General features: G+C 31.7%; 2 protein-coding genes and 1 pseudogene across 4 annotated transcripts; 1 reads left to right on the top strand and 2 right to left on the bottom strand.

Annotated features, from left to right (window-relative positions):
• The first annotated feature begins 1,336 nt into the window (after positions 1 to 1,336).
• On the top strand, positions 1,337 to 5,729 carry LOC111310188 (uncharacterized; annotated as a pseudogene). The gene is made up of 4 exons (XR_016330426.1): positions 1,337 to 2,827; positions 3,185 to 3,386; positions 3,469 to 3,662; positions 3,741 to 5,729. The product of XR_016330426.1 is annotated as an uncharacterized LOC111310188 (transcript).
• A 138-nt stretch (positions 5,730 to 5,867) lies between these two features.
• Positions 5,868 to 8,359, bottom strand: LOC111310187 (L-type lectin-domain containing receptor kinase S.4-like). Its single transcript, XM_022909381.2, has one exon. It carries the CDS (start codon positions 8,082 to 8,084, stop codon positions 6,021 to 6,023), a length of 2,064 nt encoding a protein of 687 aa, XP_022765116.2. The 5' UTR covers positions 8,085 to 8,359; the 3' UTR covers positions 5,868 to 6,020.
• A 6,122-nt stretch (positions 8,360 to 14,481) lies between these two features.
• LOC111309775 (ribulose bisphosphate carboxylase/oxygenase activase 2, chloroplastic) lies at positions 14,482 to 17,089 on the bottom strand. 2 transcript variants are annotated; one of them, XM_022908782.2, is made up of 7 exons: positions 16,970 to 17,089; positions 16,287 to 16,609; positions 16,078 to 16,183; positions 15,869 to 15,954; positions 15,301 to 15,773; positions 14,851 to 15,167; positions 14,482 to 14,752 (listed from the first exon to the last, which is right to left on the bottom strand). In XM_022908782.2, exons 1-6 carry the CDS (start codon positions 17,012 to 17,014, stop codon positions 14,881 to 14,883), a joined length of 1,320 nt encoding a protein of 439 aa, XP_022764517.1. In that variant the 5' UTR covers positions 17,015 to 17,089; the 3' UTR covers positions 14,482 to 14,752; positions 14,851 to 14,880. The 2 variants fall into 2 exon arrangements, with proteins under 2 accessions (XP_022764517.1, XP_022764516.1); XM_022908781.2 differs by having other exon boundaries at positions 14,886 to 15,167.
• Between the last annotated feature and the right edge of the window lie 1,364 nt (positions 17,090 to 18,453).

The raw sequence follows: 18,453 nt of genomic DNA, 5'->3' as shown, positions 1-18,453 counted from the left end.
TTAAAAACAAAAATTAACTCAATTACCTTTCTAAATTTAGTTTATTAATAATGATTATTTTTGGGAGAGAACCCTAATTTTAAAACCTGCCTATTTCCAAAATTCCTAAGTAAATGAAGGAAACTAAAAGAAAATAAATTAAAAAATATATATTACTCTTCTCGAACCAGAAGCAAAATTTTCGGTTCAAAAAGAAAACCCCGGCCACCGGTCCCTAAACTCAAACTATTATTTAAATCAACCGGCTTACCCGAACCCCAACGGGTCCATCCGGTTTCCTAACCCTCGGTTTATTATTATTCCCTCATCAACTACCTTAACTCGGTTCTCATTCAATTGCCTCTCTCTCCCAGAAACCAATTCAAAAGAATTCCAAGTAAGTTCTTCTCTTTTTTTTTTTTTAATTTAATTTTTTAATTTTTATTATTGGTTAGTTTACCATGTTTATTATATAGTTTTATATTGTTTATTCCAATTTCTATTAATTTTTAGTTTTTTTTTTTATTTTCTGTTATGAGCAAAGACTAATAATTCTGTCATAGGCAACTGTTCTAATTCTGTCGTATGCAAGACTTCCGAATAGGACACACTTTATATACCTGATTTTATATAATAAATATTTAAATTTGACTCTTTGATATTAAAATATTATTTTTTATATTTAATTTTTTTTATTTATATATACATAAAATTGTAATTAATTCAACGAATTCAAAATTAATATAGTATTATTTTTAATATAAATATAAAATTAAATAATTAATTAAAAAATATTATATATATAATAGGTCGATTTGCCTATAACCCGATTCTATTTTTTTATTAAGTCGGATTTGAAATCCAAATTTTACAAAAAAAAAAAAAAGAACTTGACCACTTCAAACGCGACGGATTTGAGTTAGATCGCCAACCTTAGACAAAAACCTGATAATTTTGTTGAAAGTTTTGTTTTCTCTTGTTCATGTTAAGGTTGTGATTCTGTGAGAAAATGGCATCAAATTTGGAACCAATACCGATAACATCACAAAAACATGACCCAGCATGGAAACATTGTCAAATGTTTCAGAATGGTGAAAGGGTACAATTGAAATATACATATTGTAGCAAAATATTTAAAGGTGGTGGGATTCATAGGATTAAGGAACATTTGGATGGTGAAAGGGTACAATTGAAATATGCATATTGTAGCAAAATATTTAAAGGTGGTGGGATTCATAGGAAGGGTAAGCTTCTACTTGTTTGCATGTCCCATCTGATGTTCGTCTCATAATGCAAGAAAGTCTAGATGGGGTTGTAGTAAAGAAGAGGAAAAAAACAAAAGATTGCGAAGGAGATAATGAATGTTAAGCCGGTTTCTAGGGAGATAGACACGTTTGTTGATCGGGTTGATGCTAATACTGGATTGCATATGATCGGAGAACCTGATACGCTTGAGCCTAGTATGAGTTTTTTAGATAATCAGAAAGGAACAAGTAGTGTTTCCGGGGAGAGGAGAAAGAAGAGAAAAGGTAAAAGTTCTGCTGCTCAAACTAATAGTGCTAGCATGATTAGGTTAGGTGAGAAGAGAGTAAACAATCATGTACATATGGCTATAGGACGATTTTTGTTTGATATTGGAGCACCTTTGTGTGCAGCTAATTCAGTTTATTTCCAGCCAATGGCTGATGCTATTGTCTCAGGAGGATCTCAGACACTAATGCCTTCATGTAATGAACTTCAGGGTTGGATTTTGAAGTATTGGTTGAAGAAGTGAAGAGCGATAATGATAAAAGTAATGGCAGCATGGGTAAGGACTGGTTATTCTATTCTGGTCAACCAATGGAACACTCAAACAGGTAGAATCTTGCTAAATTTTTCGGTGTATTGTCCTGAGGAAACAGTGTTTTTGAAATCTGTAGATGCTACTAGTGTAATAAATTCCTCGGATGATCTGTATGAATTGCTTAAGCAAGTGTTAGAAGAAGTTGGATATAAGCACGTGTTGCAAGTGATTACTAATGGTGAGGAACAATATGTTGTTGCTGGAGGAGGTTAGCTAAAACTTTCCCCGCTCTGTATTGAACCCCTTTTGCAGCTCATTGTGTAGACTTGATACTTGAAGATTTTGCAAAACTTGAGTGGGTAAATGCAATAATTGAGCAAGCTCAATCTATTAAAAGATTTGTCTATAATCATAGTGTGGTATTGAATATGGTAAGAAGGCATACTTTCGGCCATGATATTTTTGAGCCAGCAGTCACTCGCTTAGCTGCAAACTTTACAACATTGAAGCGGATGGTTGATCATAAAAACAACTTGGACGCCATGGTTACTTCAAAGGAGTGGATGGACTGCCCATATTCAAAGAAACTAGGGGGATTGGAGATATTGGATTTAGTAAGTAGTCAGTCATTTTAGTTCCCCTGTGTTCTGATTACGCCGTTAACCAATCCTCTCCTTCGAGTTCTGAGAATGATTGGGAGCAAAAAGAGGCCCGCAATGGGATATGTTTATGCTGGAATGTATCGGGCAAAAGAAACAATTAAGAAAGAATTAGTTAAGAGGGATGACTATATGGTCTATTGGAATATTATAGATCAGAGGTGGGAACAACAATGGCATCATCCTCTTCATGCTGCTGGATTCTACCTTAATCCCAAGTTCTTTTATAGCATGGAAGGAGATATGCCTAATGAGATGCTGTCAGGGATGCTTGATTGTATAGAGAAATTGGTTCCTTCTGGTAAAGTCCAAGATAAAATCAGCAAGGAGATAAACTCATACAAGAATGCTGTTGAAGATTTTGGGAGGAAGATGGCAGTTAGAGCTAGAGACACTCTACTTCCTGGCGAGGGTCTCTCTTATAGATGCTTTATAATTTTTGGCTGCTATAGTTCAACTTAAATTCTTTTGGCGTAATCTATGCTTCCTAGTAAGAGTATTTGATAGATTCTTTGTTATTTCTTGCTACTAAATTTCAAATTGCTGTATGCATTGCTTTCATCATTATAGAGGACTTGAATTCCAAAGGTTTACATGTTTTGTGCAATAGATATGTCAAACCTATCAGGTATGAAGTGCCTTCGTTGCACATAGAGCATGATGTGTGTACTTTACCAACTTGGCATCCTGTTGTGATATCCTTTTCCCCAAAATCTTTACATTGGTTTTGGCTGATCTTCACTTTTTATACTGCTTGTTACAGCTGAATGGTGGTCAACTTATGGGGGAAGTTGCCCAAATTTGGCTCGTTTGGCTATCCGTGTCCTTAGTCAAACTTGCAGTATTCTTGGCCTTAAGCAGAATCAGATTCCTTTTGAAAAAATGCATGAAACAAGGAACTGTTTAGAGCAGCACCGGCTCAAGGATCTCATCGTTGTTCAATGCAACTTGCAATTAAGACAAATGTACATGGAATCTCACTCATTTCTAGATTTTGCATCTAACTAGATAGAAAATCTTATCTTTAGCTAATTAATTTTCTTACAGATGCTGTGAAAGTAAGGAACGGGATTCAATCCAACCCATGTCATTTGATGCTGCCACTGTTGTGGAAGACTGGATTACTGGAATTGACTCATTTTTGGAGGACAATATCTATTCAGATTGGACGGCACTTGATCCACTTTCTGTAAACACAATGCTTTTAGGACCTTCAAGTGATGAAGTTGAGTTAGGTGCAGGTAATTATTACTTCTTGGATATGATAATCTCACCAAAGAAGTTTCTTTCTCTATTTATTTATAGGATTTTCCATGCAGGTTTTGATGATTATGAGATTTTAGTAAAGTGAAAGAAAGTGATGAGGAAAATGCTGAAGATAATGTAGTAAGCTAGCAGAAGACCATTTCTAATCTTGAGGGGGACCGATGTTTTCTGCACTGATATCAACCTGACAAAATAGTGTAAATTAATGTAATGGCTAGATTTATAGGAACTGCTATATCATTCTGTTGAAGAAAAGGTAGAAATATCACAGAAAATTAGATTCTTACATAGGATTTGACAATATATTGGCAAATTTTGTCAATTCAGGGTTAGAGTTAGTATAGAAAGTTCAATTATAGTTCTGTCCTTTCATTTTAACCAAAAAAATGGCATTTTAAAGCACATGCTTGACCATTTAGATGATATTTTATCTTGGACTCTGAGATCTAGTAACATGAATTCTTGCTAACGTCTGATGTCGTTATAAGTTATAACTACTAATTGGCTGTTTTTATTCAGCATATCTTTACCATCATGACTGCAGTTCATCCAAGTAGGTTGTCCCTACCTTTTGATCTTTGCTTGAGTATTGCAGAGAAGATGGACTGACATGAACCTTCCTGCTGTCTTAATTGAACCATATTTGGTCATTTCCCTTTCCTTTCTGGTATTTTGATGAGGTTGAAATCATTAGCCAGTACTAAAATGTGGAATTGCTGATACTGAAAGGCAGGATTCTGAAGCACTGGATGTGGTGAAGTCGGTGAGTAAGGCCGCTATACCAAATTCTGACTAATTGGTTTTTTCAGCTAAAATCATTAGTGGATCAAACTCCAAGAGAAAACTTAATACTGATTTCATTTGTGTTGTAAAGTTTGGATAGTTATGTGCCGGTTTGGCAGACTGGTGATAGCAGATGGTGGTTGACCATTTCTCTTTATCCCTAATAACAAAGAAGAAAATTATTGGAAATTCCCCCAAGATGATTGAAAACTCAAGCTTATGTGACTTTCATTTAGTTCTTTAATCTTTAGAAGGTTGGCTAGTACTTTGATGCTCATCTCCCACGTAAATTGGAGACACTAGCTCATTCTCTGTGAATATGCATTGGATTTTGCATCATTGGATCCCCTGTGAAGAAGCCTATTCCACCATTTGGGTCTTATTATGCCTGAATGTTTTTCTTATGAACAACTGTAACAGGTAACGTTGTTGGTGCCCTTCTGGCTAGTCTACTTTGATCGACCGGCTTCACCAAAATAGTTGTACTGTGTTTTCCTACAGCATTCTTAAATGGCAAACGATTCCTGTTAAACTCCGGTATACTTGAGAATGTCCTAAAAAAACAGGACAAGCAAGATTCTGGTCGCCATGGTAAACATGAATTCTTTCCTTTTTGTCTCCTATTCACCTACTAATTTTAGATTCTGTTTGGTAGAGAGGACAGAAACTTGTTTCATCCGTTTGCAAAAGCTATCCAAAAGGAAAAGAGATTTGTGTACTTTATTCATTAAGTGAATCAACTTTCCTTCCATGTCCAGTTTTAATTTTACCACTTGCCCTGTTTGTTGAAGTCTGACATCTACGAATTGGATATGCTTTAATTGTGTGGAAATATGATCAAACTGCCTAATGATTACTTATCTGTCCTAAATAAAAGATTGGTAAACTTTACCTATCAATTTGCTAAATGGAATTTTGAACGTATAACTTTATATCCACATCAGCAACCACACTAATTATGGTTATTTGCTGAAATTGGCCTTTCAGCGCAGATGAAAGCACCAACTTATCAATGTTCAAGGGAAAAACAGGCGGATTATTGTGCAATCCAGGGCCACAAAGTCCCTGGTGCTCTTACTGTCTTTGACAAGTAGGATGAATCAATTGAGTGGATGCTCTTGAACTAATACTAAATGGTTTTAAAAGAATGATTCAAGTAAATGTAAGGCAAGTTAAAAATATATCAGTTCAGCAATGGAAAGTTTGGTCCTATTCAGTTGCAGAACATTGCTTTGGACTAAAATAAAATGGTGATTGATCAAATTTTCACTGGCAATGGTGAAATAGTTTCTCAGCCTGCAGTTGGCAGTTTGGCTATAACTACTCTGCCTCAGCTACCTCCGGCAATTTCCAATCTGTCATCTGAAAGTATCACAAAGTTTTCACTTCCATGTTCATACCTGGAAACATTCTTGAGCATAGATTTAACTGGATAAATTCCTTGAAAAGAAGAAAAACAAACAATATGTCCTAGTACTTACAAATTACATACAACACTAACTATCAATGACATTTTGTTAAACAAAAGTGTTGCTTAACCTCTACTATGGCTATCTGCCATTTCCTTTGGCGGAGATTGATAAAGGTGTTGTTGAACCAGCTTCAATATCAACATCCCTATCTTCGACGGCTGATGAGCATGCGCTAACCTTGTCGAAATACGATGAATTTGGATATGAGTGCACATAATCTTCAAACCCGATACCACCACTTCCATTACCCCTTTTGCTATTATGTCCGCCAGGTGATGGCACCGCTTCTGGCAGTGCCACTTCCCCCTCCAAGTACCTTACTACTTGCCTCATTGTAGGCCTTGCCTCTGGTGCATCATTGGAACATATCAATCCGAGTTTGATCACAATAATAGCCTCTAGCTCATCAAAGTCACCATTCAATTTCGGATCCACAACCTCGAGAACTGCTCCACTTTGCCATCTTTCCCACACCCAATCCACCAAAATCAGCTCCTCAGGCAATGCCTTTGGCTCAATAGGTCTCCTCCCACATACCACTTCAAGCAGAAGTGCACCAAATGCAAACACATCTGTACTTGTAGTAGGTTTACCAGTTTTTGTAAGTTCAGGTGCTAGGTACCCCAATGTACCAACCACCCTGGTGGTGCTTGGATTATCGCCGCGTTCATATAACTTTGCAAGACCAAAGTCACCAAGCCTCCCATTTAGCTCAGAATCTAACAGAACATTGCCTGCTTTGATATCTCTATGAATTACAGTCTGTTCCCATCCTTCATGCAAATATAATAGACCTGAAGCAACACCTTTGGTAATCTTGAACCTCTCTTCCCAACTGAGAACTCGTTTAGGTTCATTAAACAGGTACTTGTCCAAGCTACCATTAGGCATAAAATCATAGACAAGTAACAGATCACCTCTACACCGACACCATCCTAGAAGCTGAACAAGATTTCTATGGCGAAGACGGCCAATACTAGCAATCTCTGACACAAATTCTCTTAGGCCTTGTTTAGATTCATGAGAAATTCGCTTGACAGCAACTTCTGTATTAGTACTTGGCAAATTTCCTTTGTAAACTCGGCCAAATCCACCAAACCCAAGTAGTTCTTTGTCTCTGAAACCCCTTGTGGCTTTCTTGAGTTCTTCGTAAGAGAATCTGTGAGGACCAATTTCCAACTCCCAAGCCTCAATTATATCTGCATTCTTCATTTTTCTAACAAGGTAAAACGAGATAAAAACAATCGACATCATTACAAGGACAGCTGAAAAGGTAACACATACAATAAGGACAGTGCGGTTCTGTTTAGGCCTTGGAAGAGAAGGCAAAGAAGGAAGAGACAGAGATTCAGCCTTTCCACTCATGTTAAAACTCCATCCCAAGATATAGTGAGAGCTTGCAAGCAAACCTGTTGAAGCAGAAAACCCCACAAACATAGAATCCAGGAGAATTGGCGAGAGATCCACATCAAAGGACAATATTGAGGATCTTGGTTTCTCAGAAAAAGGAGAAAGTTTCACCTCTAATCGATTTCTAGCTGAATCATAATCAATCCAAACCTGGATGATTTTCCCACTCTTAAGATTTAACTCTTGCTTTGTTGAATTTTCAAGAAAATATGCAGCAGAAGCTGAAGCATTTGACACCAGGCTATTGATATCAATCCCAACATGGTTATCATCTGTATCATTAAACTCCAAATCTTTCACAGTATCAAACTCTACTGCAAAAACATGATTACTTGAATTCCCATTGTCAGTTGGATTGAGCAAGCCCAGATATTGACTAGGAAAACCAGAAAGCTCTTTTAACGGAGAAAGAGTGAAAGCAAGGCCATGGCCACCAAGCTTTGGGTACTCAGGAACCATGGCAAAAGCAAAAGCAGTTGAAAAAGAAGAAACTTTGCTGCTGTTGCTTGAGTTCTTGAACTGAAATGGAGATGAGTAAAAAGCATGGCCACTTACACGAGAAGTAGTATTAGTTATACAAAGTAAGCCATTTTTTGCAATGTCTGCAGCTCCAGTTAAGCTCATCTTGTTGCCTGAATCATGAAATCCATTGAAAATGAACTGATTTTGTTGAGCAAAACCGTGGTCTGAAAAAACAAGAAAAACCCAGAAAAATATCAACTTCTTTGCCATGAAAAAGGAAATGGATTTTTGAGGTTTGTGACTCAGAAAATGTGGTGGTGATAAAATTTGGGACTATAGTTTTTGTTGTGCATATTTACTTTTGTATTTGGTTGAAGAAGATTGAAAGAGCATAAAGATCAAAAGAGAGATTTATAGCAGGCTGGAATTTGAAAGAGGATTTGATGGTTTGTTGTCTAACACATGGGATTTACAGAAAATGAGTTAAAGCCAACTTATGTTGTTCAAAGAAGCCAACCATTGTTTCTGTAAAAGCTAAAGGTGGACTGTCACTTCAATAATTCTAGGCTGCTTTTCCAGTAGTTTCCTTTTTTTTTTTTTTTTTTTAACTTTTTTTTTTGTTAGACCTGATAATACACGATAATATAATATAAAAAAATTCGAATAAAAAATATAAAATTAATACATTTTAAAAAAAAATTAAAAAAATAAATTTAATAAAATAAAAAAATTATATTTTATATTTTTATATCAAATATGATATATAATTTTTATATAAAATATAATATACATATAATAATTTATATGACACAGTGATATAAATTACAATATTTATTTATTGTTATTACATGTGAATTATCTACTAATTACTAATTCGGCTATTATATTTTTATTTTAATCATGTAAATAATTTAAATAGCTTTTAATGTGATTATTTTGCTTTATATTTTTTAAAAATTATTAATTTGAAAAATAAGGAAGGGGGAGTTTAATCTAACCAAAATATTAATTTTTTAGATTGTCTTACTAAATAAATACTTCATTAGAAGAATTTAGATTATTAATTTTACTTTTTTCTTTTTATTGAGTTTAGAGATGATAAAATTAAAGGAAAAGACTACATTAATTATTATTTTATACATCAATAGATAAAATTTTTAAATTTTATATTAAATTATTAATTTTTAAAAATATATCTTAAATATATATTTATCAATCTCATAAATATGTTTTTTGAAATATTTAAGATATCATTATATATATATATATGAAATTAAAAGATCACTATATAAGATAATATCTTATATTACAATTAAACATTTAAAAAAAAAAAGAGAAAGAGAAATTTGGTGCAATTTATAATAGTCAACATTTTTTTTTATTTTTATGCAAAAAAAAGTCTTAATCTGAGGAAAAAGAGCGAAATTAGATATTAAAACAATATTTAAACACTTTAAATTAAAATAATATCACCATTTTTTATTACTTATAAACACAAAAGATACAATAATTTCACCAGAGCTCCACATTTTTCTTTGAAAAAGACATGACATATCATTACCCACAATTAGTTTCAACTACATCCAATTAAAGTCTGACTTTTCTTAGGGAAAAATTGACTAAACAATTTAATTATATTTTAAAATTTTTCTTATCACTCAAGAAAAAAAAAAAAAAAGCCATAGTTTCTCATCATTTAGTCCATGTTATCACATGTAGAATAGTACATATCACACATTGTTTTGGTGTTTTCAATACCGACCAAAGTCAAATATCCTAAACATGTTTTCGCGGACAAAAACACTTTGTTCAACGTGATGTCTTTGTTGTTTTTGTGTTAGTGGGTTAAGCACTATCGAACTTATTATTGTCAATGCAATTGGATCTATTTTAAGGTTGACAAAAGGTTAAGTTAGAACTAATTTTTTTCGTCTTGATTTGATTTTATAATCATAAAAATTAAATCTGAATCGATTTGAAAAATTTTTTATTTTTTTATTTGAATTTGATTCGATTTGATATTATATAAATTGTATCCGATCATATTTGATCTAAAATTAATAAAATATTATTTTTTTAATATAAAATATTATTTTTTAAATATAAATATATATAAATTAAAAAATAATTAAAAATTTAATTTTTATATAATATCGAGTAATCGATTTTATTTAAAACTCAAACCCGATCCAATCTTAAATTTTTTTATATTACCCAATTTAACTTGATTCGAAACTCAATTTAAAAAAAAAAATCGATCATATAAAATCGGATCGAATAAAAATTCGTCAGAAATAGGTTGGATTGACAACCCTGACTACTACATAAATTATGTGAAATATTTATTAGATTAAATAATTGAATGAATTTTTTAACCCAAAATGCAATTTGCAATTATATTATCATATTAAATATAATTAATTGTCACTACTAATAGTTTATTGCTCATTGCGGTGAAAATGCATTTTCGATAAAGATTAAATCATTTTTTAAGATCAAACCTAATTTTCACTACTAATAGTTTAGTAGAATGTTGGACGAATTATTTCCTTGACGAAAAACGAGTTAATTCTATGACGAAAAATGAGCTAATTCTACGAGTGAAGATGATATGACAATTTGAGCATGGACCATCTAAACGACTCAAAATTAATCTAATTGACCAAGAATTAATCAAGTAAATTACCGTAACACCTTTAAAAAATATATATCATCGTATTATTTCTAAAAGTGAAAAAACTTTACTGTAATTACACTTAATAATTTCAAAATTTTCATATATGAAATATGATTTTTTTTTATATATTTACTTTCATGTGGTTTTTTTTTTTTTGTTATTTTCGTGGTAAAACGTGTCTTTGCAGATACAGGTGGAGCAGGAATCTGAACCATTTTCCGTCGGCCGCCACATATTAACCAAGCATGTGACAAGTGGATAAAACAAACGATTCTTCCAGGAAGTAGGATGAACACGGGGGACACAAGATAAATGCCAAGGAGTGGAAGTGAGAAAAATTTACGGCGCCGCGTCAATAAAGTTCCGGTGTGCTTTGATTGGATATGGCGTATATCATACAGGCTGTTAAATTGGGCCACGCGATCTGCCAATTTCTTGTCGGTTGTTGTTGACTCTGAGAATCTTAGTTCAATATGGTAACCGACCACTTTGTTTTTTTTATCGGAAAAAAAGTTTAAGAGGGGAAATTACATCATTTTAAGATAAGGATAAGTTGTGAATTTAATTGAAATTTATAAATTTATTAAATTTTTATTTATAAATTTACCAAATTTATAAATTGTTTATCAACAAAAAAATTATGAAAAAATTCAAACTTAAATGTCCAACATTTATCATTTATCACTTTTGCCGACCTTACTCGGCAACCGTCCACCTATTTATTAATCTATTGGTATGCATAGAAATAGTGAAAAAAGCAAAATTTAATTTACCTAATTAGTAAAATATAAATATTTATTTATTTAATTAAAATTTTAATATATATATTTTTATCAAATTGATATTTTAATTAGATAAAAAATAATGACAGTTATTAATCAATTTTTGTGTAATAAAAAATTCAACTTAATGAAAGTAAATTTTTAAAATTTTAATTGGTTGTAGTAAAAAGCTAAAAAAATTAGATGCTTATTTAATTTCTTTTAGAAACTTTTTTACATTTAAGAAAAAAAGTAAAAAAGGTTAAACGTTTGATTTCTAAATTTGAAAAAAAAATTTGTTTAACATATGCTTAATTATAAATATATATATTTTAAGAAATTATTTGGATTTGGATTTTGATTTGGTTAATGGATATTTATAAACACTTTTAAATTTATTATATTTAGTATATTCTAAATTTATAAAAATTTTAAAAATTAATAAACAATTTATCTTTATCAAGGATTAAAAGAATATATTAATATGATTTGATAAACACAAGGTAAAAATTGGGTAGAAAGTCATTTTGCTCAATAGATTTTGACTATGATCCTTTCATACGATCATTGACTTTTTTTGATCGATCATACATATTAGGTCAATTTCTTCAAACATGTTCCATAGAAATTTTTCGTGGGAACAAATGACTATTTTGAAATTGCAAAAATGCTAGCCATTGACGATGAGTTGCTCTCGGTTCAATGGCTTGGAACATAATAAAAATTTGGGAAAGTCGTAAGCAAATTTGATAACAAAGTGTCCAAGGAGTTTGGTAAACTATCAATACAAACAGTAGCATAATATTGTTACATATCATTTTTATTTATTTATCATTTGAATTTATTAATTTTTTAAGAAATTATCAATTATATATATGAATTGTTTTTTTATAAGCAAAATATTTTATTTATAAAAAAAATAGGGGATAATGTGCAATAATACAAGCTTGAAGATACAAGATCTTTCAAATAATATTTAATGGATTTAAGGTTGAAATTTTAATTCTTTTAATTTTTTTTTTTTTAAATTTTGATTTCTATCAAGATTCGGGAAGTTGAGGCCTGTGCTTTTTCAATTTTGTCATCATGATTCATGACGTCCTAATTACGAATCAAGTTAAAGTCAAAAGAATGGGACCAAAGTTGCTAAAACGAAGAATAATTTTACATTTATATATAAAAAAATCGAGATTTTAAGATATTTTAAAAATAAAACAAGTGTTAAAAGTGCGTTCGATTGATTTAATATCGATGAATATAAATTTTTTTTTTATTAGTATTTTACTTAGATAATATATAAAAATCGAATCTTTTCTCCTTTATTATTACCCTTTTCATGTACAAAGTTTGTGTTCATTTGACAAACTACACTAAAAAAATTTATTATTTCTTGATATTTAATTCCATGGATTCCTTGTTTGAATTCTAATTCTCTTTTGGGTGTTCCTATCATGGCCTCTTTGAAAATCATATAATCCCTATGCATTGCTCAATGGTTAGGTCTTACCTTAAAAAAAGATATTTAAAAAAGAAGTTTTTTTATTATTTTAAAAAATAGTTATGGGTCCGAAGTGTATATCAAATGACATTCTAACAACCTGAATTATTTCGAGGATTTTGACTATTACTTTTTATTAAATTAATTATTGGTATAATTAATTATGAGTTAAAATTTAATATATTATTAGTGTAAAATTTTAATTATATAAATGGGATTAACAAAACTTATACATGTTTCTTAAGTATATTTAAAAAATAAAAAATTAATTAAAAAATAGATGTATGTCGCATTTTTAACATCGCTTGTATTATTAAAATTTTACATTGATAATATACTAAATATTAACTCATCATATTATATATTATATGGGTGAAAAATTATAATTATTTAAACATAAAAAATAAAAATAATAAAAAAGTTGATTCTTTTTATAGACAAATCATGTAAGAATTATTAGGTCAAATTCTTAAATACATCAGCTTGGGATTGTTAATTAAATCCAATGGTAGGTTTCTCTCCAGATTAAGTTGTTTATGACTCATAATGGGGCAGATTGTTTATGCATAATATGTAGAAGTCAACAACCACCCCCAAGCCTTAAAGAGTTATCTCATTAAATATTTTTCCATTTATAAGTAAAAAAAAAAAAAAAAAACTTATAATTTGGAAGAATTTTTGTCTGTCACCAACAATAGAATAAATTTTCTTGTCCTTAAACTTTCAGTTCACACTTTTAACAATGAAATATGAAAGATTTGAATCGGAATTTAGTTTAATTTATTTGTATAATCATATTTAAAAATAATATTTAATATATTTATAATTCGAATTCAATATTTACAATTTTTTTTTCAGCTTTCAACATGTTTTGTAAAAAAGGACAAAAATTTTGTAATAATTAAGCATACGGGTTAAAAAAATCCTTAAATAAAAATTTAATAATTAATTAAACTCATGATATTTTATTACAATCAATTAAATCCTATATCTTCTATTTCGAATTAATTAAACTTTTAACCATATATTTTTACTAAATTGAACCCTTATATATTTACTTTCACTAGATTAAATTTTTGATTGAATGAAAATAATTAATCATTTTACTTTAATAAAAGGTCAATTAATGAAAATAGATATTTAAAAATTTAATTGATTGAAAAAATAATAATAATAACTTGAATGATTATTAAATTTTAATTTAGGGTTTTTTTTTATCCTTTTAGCTAATAGTTACTACTACAACTTCTATTGTAATTAAGGACACATGTTGTTTTGGATTTGAGCCCAATTAATTTTTCAACTCTATGGGCTTTAATGACAGACCTTTTATTCTCTCTAAAAACTAGCCCAAGGGATATGGTGTTTAAGAGGGCCAAACAAAGCCCACTTGACATCACTCATAGAAAATAAAAGCAAAATTTGAGACCAAAATCACAAAAAAAAAAAAAAAAAGGGGTAAAAAATAATTGTAGAAAGATGTGAGGAACTAACCATTTTCATTTACATCAATATTCATGGTGCATTTGGAATTTGCAAAAAGAGTTTTCGAGTTTGAACTTTAAATTTCTAAATTATTAAAACATTTATCCAATGTTAAAAAAATAGTTAAAACAATATTGCACTTAGAAAACTTTTTAAGGCTTGGAAATTTCTTGTTCACAACTATTTATGGCCCTTCCAAAGATGCAGGAGACTGATAAAAAAAAATGATTGGAACAAAGCAAACAATTAAGACAGAAGAAAGTTGTAGATTTATAAAACAAAAATAGAGGATACAAATCCACTTAGAAGGCAGACTAATATTGTGGAGTGTCTCACATCACCTAAGAAAAGGGTTTTTTTTTTTTTTTTTTTTTCTTATACCAATATATCCTAGAAAAGGTTTAGAATTTGTAAGTACAGGTTCCATCATCACTTCTAGCGGTTGGATCGAAGTTATCGGCATTTCGATCAGTACATCCTTGAGGAACTGGAACACCAACTTGCTGGGCTGCTTTACCTGCAACAAACAAGAAAAACCAATACCAAAATCTGGTGAATACTTCTTTTTTTAGTTCCAATTCAACATTGTTTCTGCCAGAAATTTTAGGTTCAAACCTCCCATCAAGGCCTCTAGGATCAAGGGATCTAACCGTAGAAAGTTCCTCTTTTGATAGCATCCTCATTCTCTTCACCAAGGGCAGCCTCGTTCAAGTACTTGTCAGCCAGTTGGACCCTCTTCACATTCTCTTGCTCTGCAACAAGCATGTTTCCGTATTCCAGGAGCTTCTCTATGGTCATCTTGGGTTGCTCAAAAGTTGGAGGTCCTTCCCTTGAGTTCACAAGCTTCTTGCCAACAGTGTTAACTCCAACCTCTCCAATCCACTTCCTCACTTCGTCATCGTAAACTCTGGCCCTCACGGCACCAAAGAAATCTGCAAATTAAGCAAAGCATGCTGTTAATAATGGTCTTGTTTTGACTTGGGGTTGTCAGAGGTTGAATGAATCTTGATCACTGAAATTAAGAGTCAAACACTTATTAACAGATCACATGTCAGACAGACTTACCAATGGATTGGCCAGGGAAGGTGTCAACAAGCTTGACGATGTCATCGTCAGGAACATTGTCACTCCTGAAAATACCTTTGCAGACACCAATTCTGTCTTCCCTGTTAGGTGCCCAGTAGAACTTCTCCATACGACCATCACGGATGAGAGGAGCATACAATGTTGAGAAATCGTTACCGGTGACAATGATCGGGACCCGAGGGTTCTCTTCTTTGTTGTACATACCAGGGAGTTGCACGCATGTTGGGTTATCAGCAATGTTCATGAGAGTAGCATTCACCATTTGGTTGTTGACAGTGTATTGGGTGGTTCCTCCAAGACGACCAGCTCCAGCATCAAGATCGTTGATGAAGAGGCAGCACATTTTTCCTTTCCTGATGATATCAGCTGCCTCACGATACCTTTGCCTGATCAACTTAGCTGGTTCTCCAGCGTTTCCACTTTCCAATTCTCCGGCGCTCATCATAATTGGGCTGAAATTAATTCATCAGTTAATTTCTTTTGTAATCAGGCATATTTTTTAATATCAATCATCGAAGTTGTCTCTAGGAAATGATCATGAACTCACTTGATTCCCATCTTGGCAAAGACAAGCTCACATTGGAAAGATTTTCCTTGACCTTTGCCTCCCCAGATACCCAAGATGAGAGGAATCTGTAATGGGAAAATTATACAAATTGTTCAAATTTAATTGGCAATAAATTCAATGCTATAACGAAATTTAACTAATTAGAAGCAAAACATTTAAAGTTTCTCAAAGTGAAATTTGTAACATGCCTTAATGTTAGGGAGGGCCATGAAGTTCTTGGTGATGTGAACAACAAGCTTGTCCATGAATGCAGGGGCAATGTAGAAACCATCCATGTTGTTGTCCAAGTTGTATCTAAATTATGTAATCATGAACTCATTAATATTAAGCAAAGCAGCTCTATTTTGTAAACTAAAATTTTGTTCGGTATTATATTCTTTTAATCATATATACTTACGTGCGAAGCCCTTGGCTCATGTATTCATAGGAACTCATGACAGCGTAGTGAGTTCCATCTCCCATGGGGGCCTGGAAGAGGGTGTCGACCATACCTTTCCCTCTGGTGATGTCTTGTTGGTCATCAGATACATCATAAGCAAGACCTCTCCATCTGTCCTTGTCGGTTTGCTTCTCTTCATCGCCCTCTTTGGCTGCAACAACCTTGAAACTTCCTGATGGAAGCTTGCCGTTGTTGAATCTTGAGCTCACTTTCTTCAAGCTGCTCCCCATGAAAGCTGAGCTTGGAACTGTAGCTCCAGCACCAGAGCCATTCAAGCTCAACTGCATAAAACATTTATGATAGTACCTCACTTCAAAACCATGACACAAACATCATCTAAACCAATTTCCCAATCTATAATCAAGCTTGCATGCTTTAAACTTACATAGCGACAGACATTACTTGCATGTGTACTTGTATTGTTTACCATATGAAAAAAAAAATACTTGCATGTTTTAAAACATGCCCCAGACACATGTCAAGTCACACATACACGCACAAACACACATACGAATCAGATAACTGATCGCAAATATAATTAAAAGATTTAATAAAACAACATATATAATTAAGTACTCAATAAAAACTCGAAGTAACTAACTAAACTATATAGAAAGCCAAGAAAAAATAATTAAGAGTACCGGTGCTCGGTTGACGGCACCAATGGTGGAGATGGCAGCAGCCATGGAAGGATGAACTGTGAATGTTATCTAATGAGAGTGGAGGAGAGCTCAATGGAGAGAGTGTGGCCTTTGACGAGCGAAAGTAACGAGTATGGGGCAAAACTTATAAGGATAATTTTTTGCGTGTACAGAAATTAAGGATGTTTTTTCATGCGTTCAAGGCCACACAATCAAGATTGCTCATGCATGCACGTGGCAGATGTCGATTGCTTGCATTTCCAGAGTCTTCATTCTTGAGGTTACCTTTTAAGGTTGTTTCTTTGCCACTAAATCTTTGTTCATTTATTACCACACAAAAGATTTCCTGCTTGGGGTTTTGTTCAAAAGATGAGGTGAATGAACTGTTTGTGATTTTAATTTAATTTCATCATTTTTGTCTCAATTTTTGTTGTAACTATGTGAAGTTGGAATATATATCAGAGGTTAATATCCTTCTTGGAATGGACCAATTTAGGAAGGATTCAGATTGTGAAAGCTATACTTCAAAAAATATCTTAGAATTTGTGGATAGAATTAAAAGAATAAGAAATGGAAATTTCCAATTTTTGTAGTTCAAAAAATTTTCAAGTTATTTCAGGTTTCAGATGTTACATTTCAGTCTCTTTCTTGCTAAGAAGGGATGGCTTTTTCTTATCTTCTTTTCCAATCACATATATGAGTTGATAAATTTAAAATTACTTGGCTTATCATATATAAATTATATTAAAAAGATGTTATATATCTCATTTTTTATAATTATTTTTTATACTTTATGGAGTACATGATTCCTGCTAATCTTAATTATGGGATGTCATAATTTTTCATATACTAAATATTAACATTAAGATATCAATTAAATTAGATTATCTTTATCTGAATAAATAAAAAATGGGGGTAAAAAAAGGGAAAGAAGAGAAAAAAAATATAATTGCCATGAACTTTGTCTCAAAAGTTGAATGAGTTTCTTCTTGTCTTTTGAAATACAAAATTTTAAACCTCAAGTCTTAAAATATAATTATAAGGAGTATTTTTGGATATTTACGATAAACAAATTTTTTTTATTAGAAATTGTTAATAAATAATTTAAAATATTTTTAATTTTTTAAATCAATATGATATGTACAATATCACTACAACTTAATTCTATTATCATTTTATTTCATAAATTTTTTATTTTTTATTTATAAATAAAATCATTTAAATATTATTAATTTAATTTAATTTTTTTTTATTTGAGCATCGAAACGTAAAAACAACAAAAAAAACACAGCCCGCCTCTCAACTCGACGCTCGGCACAAACAAAGATTTTTTTCTTTTGCATATATATGAAAATTGTTTTGCAGCACCCAAAAGGAAAAGACAGGAAGCAAAAGAGAAACTTGTGGCCATGAGATCTTCAACCATAGAGCCCAAAATTTGAGATTGCATGACTTTGGGAGTTTTGGACATGTCAGCCCAACAA

The sequence above is a fragment of the Durio zibethinus genome, chromosome 19 (genome assembly GCF_047325235.1).
Source record: "Durio zibethinus cultivar Kanyao isolate XHJ-2024 chromosome 19, ASM4732523v1, whole genome shotgun sequence".
Classification (NCBI taxonomy): Eukaryota; Viridiplantae; Streptophyta; class Magnoliopsida; order Malvales; family Malvaceae; genus Durio; species Durio zibethinus.
Note: the sequence above shows the minus strand (reverse complement) of the source record. Positions and strands in the feature narration are given on the sequence as shown.

Excerpts from the sequence above, each read along its gene's own strand:
- LOC111309775 (XM_022908781.2), bottom strand. The coding sequence starts at position 17,014 with ATGGCTGCTGCCATCTCCACCATTGGTGCCGTCAACCGAGCACCG. Across the intron at positions 16,610-16,969 it reads GTGCCGTCAACCGAGCACCG|TTGAGCTTGAATGGCTCTGG; the intron begins GTACTCTTAATT and ends TGTTTTATGCAG. Across the intron at positions 15,955-16,077 it reads TGGCCCTCCCTAACATTAAG|ATTCCTCTCATCTTGGGTAT; the intron begins GCATGTTACAAA and ends TTCCCATTACAG.
- LOC111310187 (XM_022909381.2), bottom strand. The coding sequence starts at position 8,084 with ATGGCAAAGAAGTTGATATTTTTCTGGGTTTTTCTTGTTTTTTCAGAC.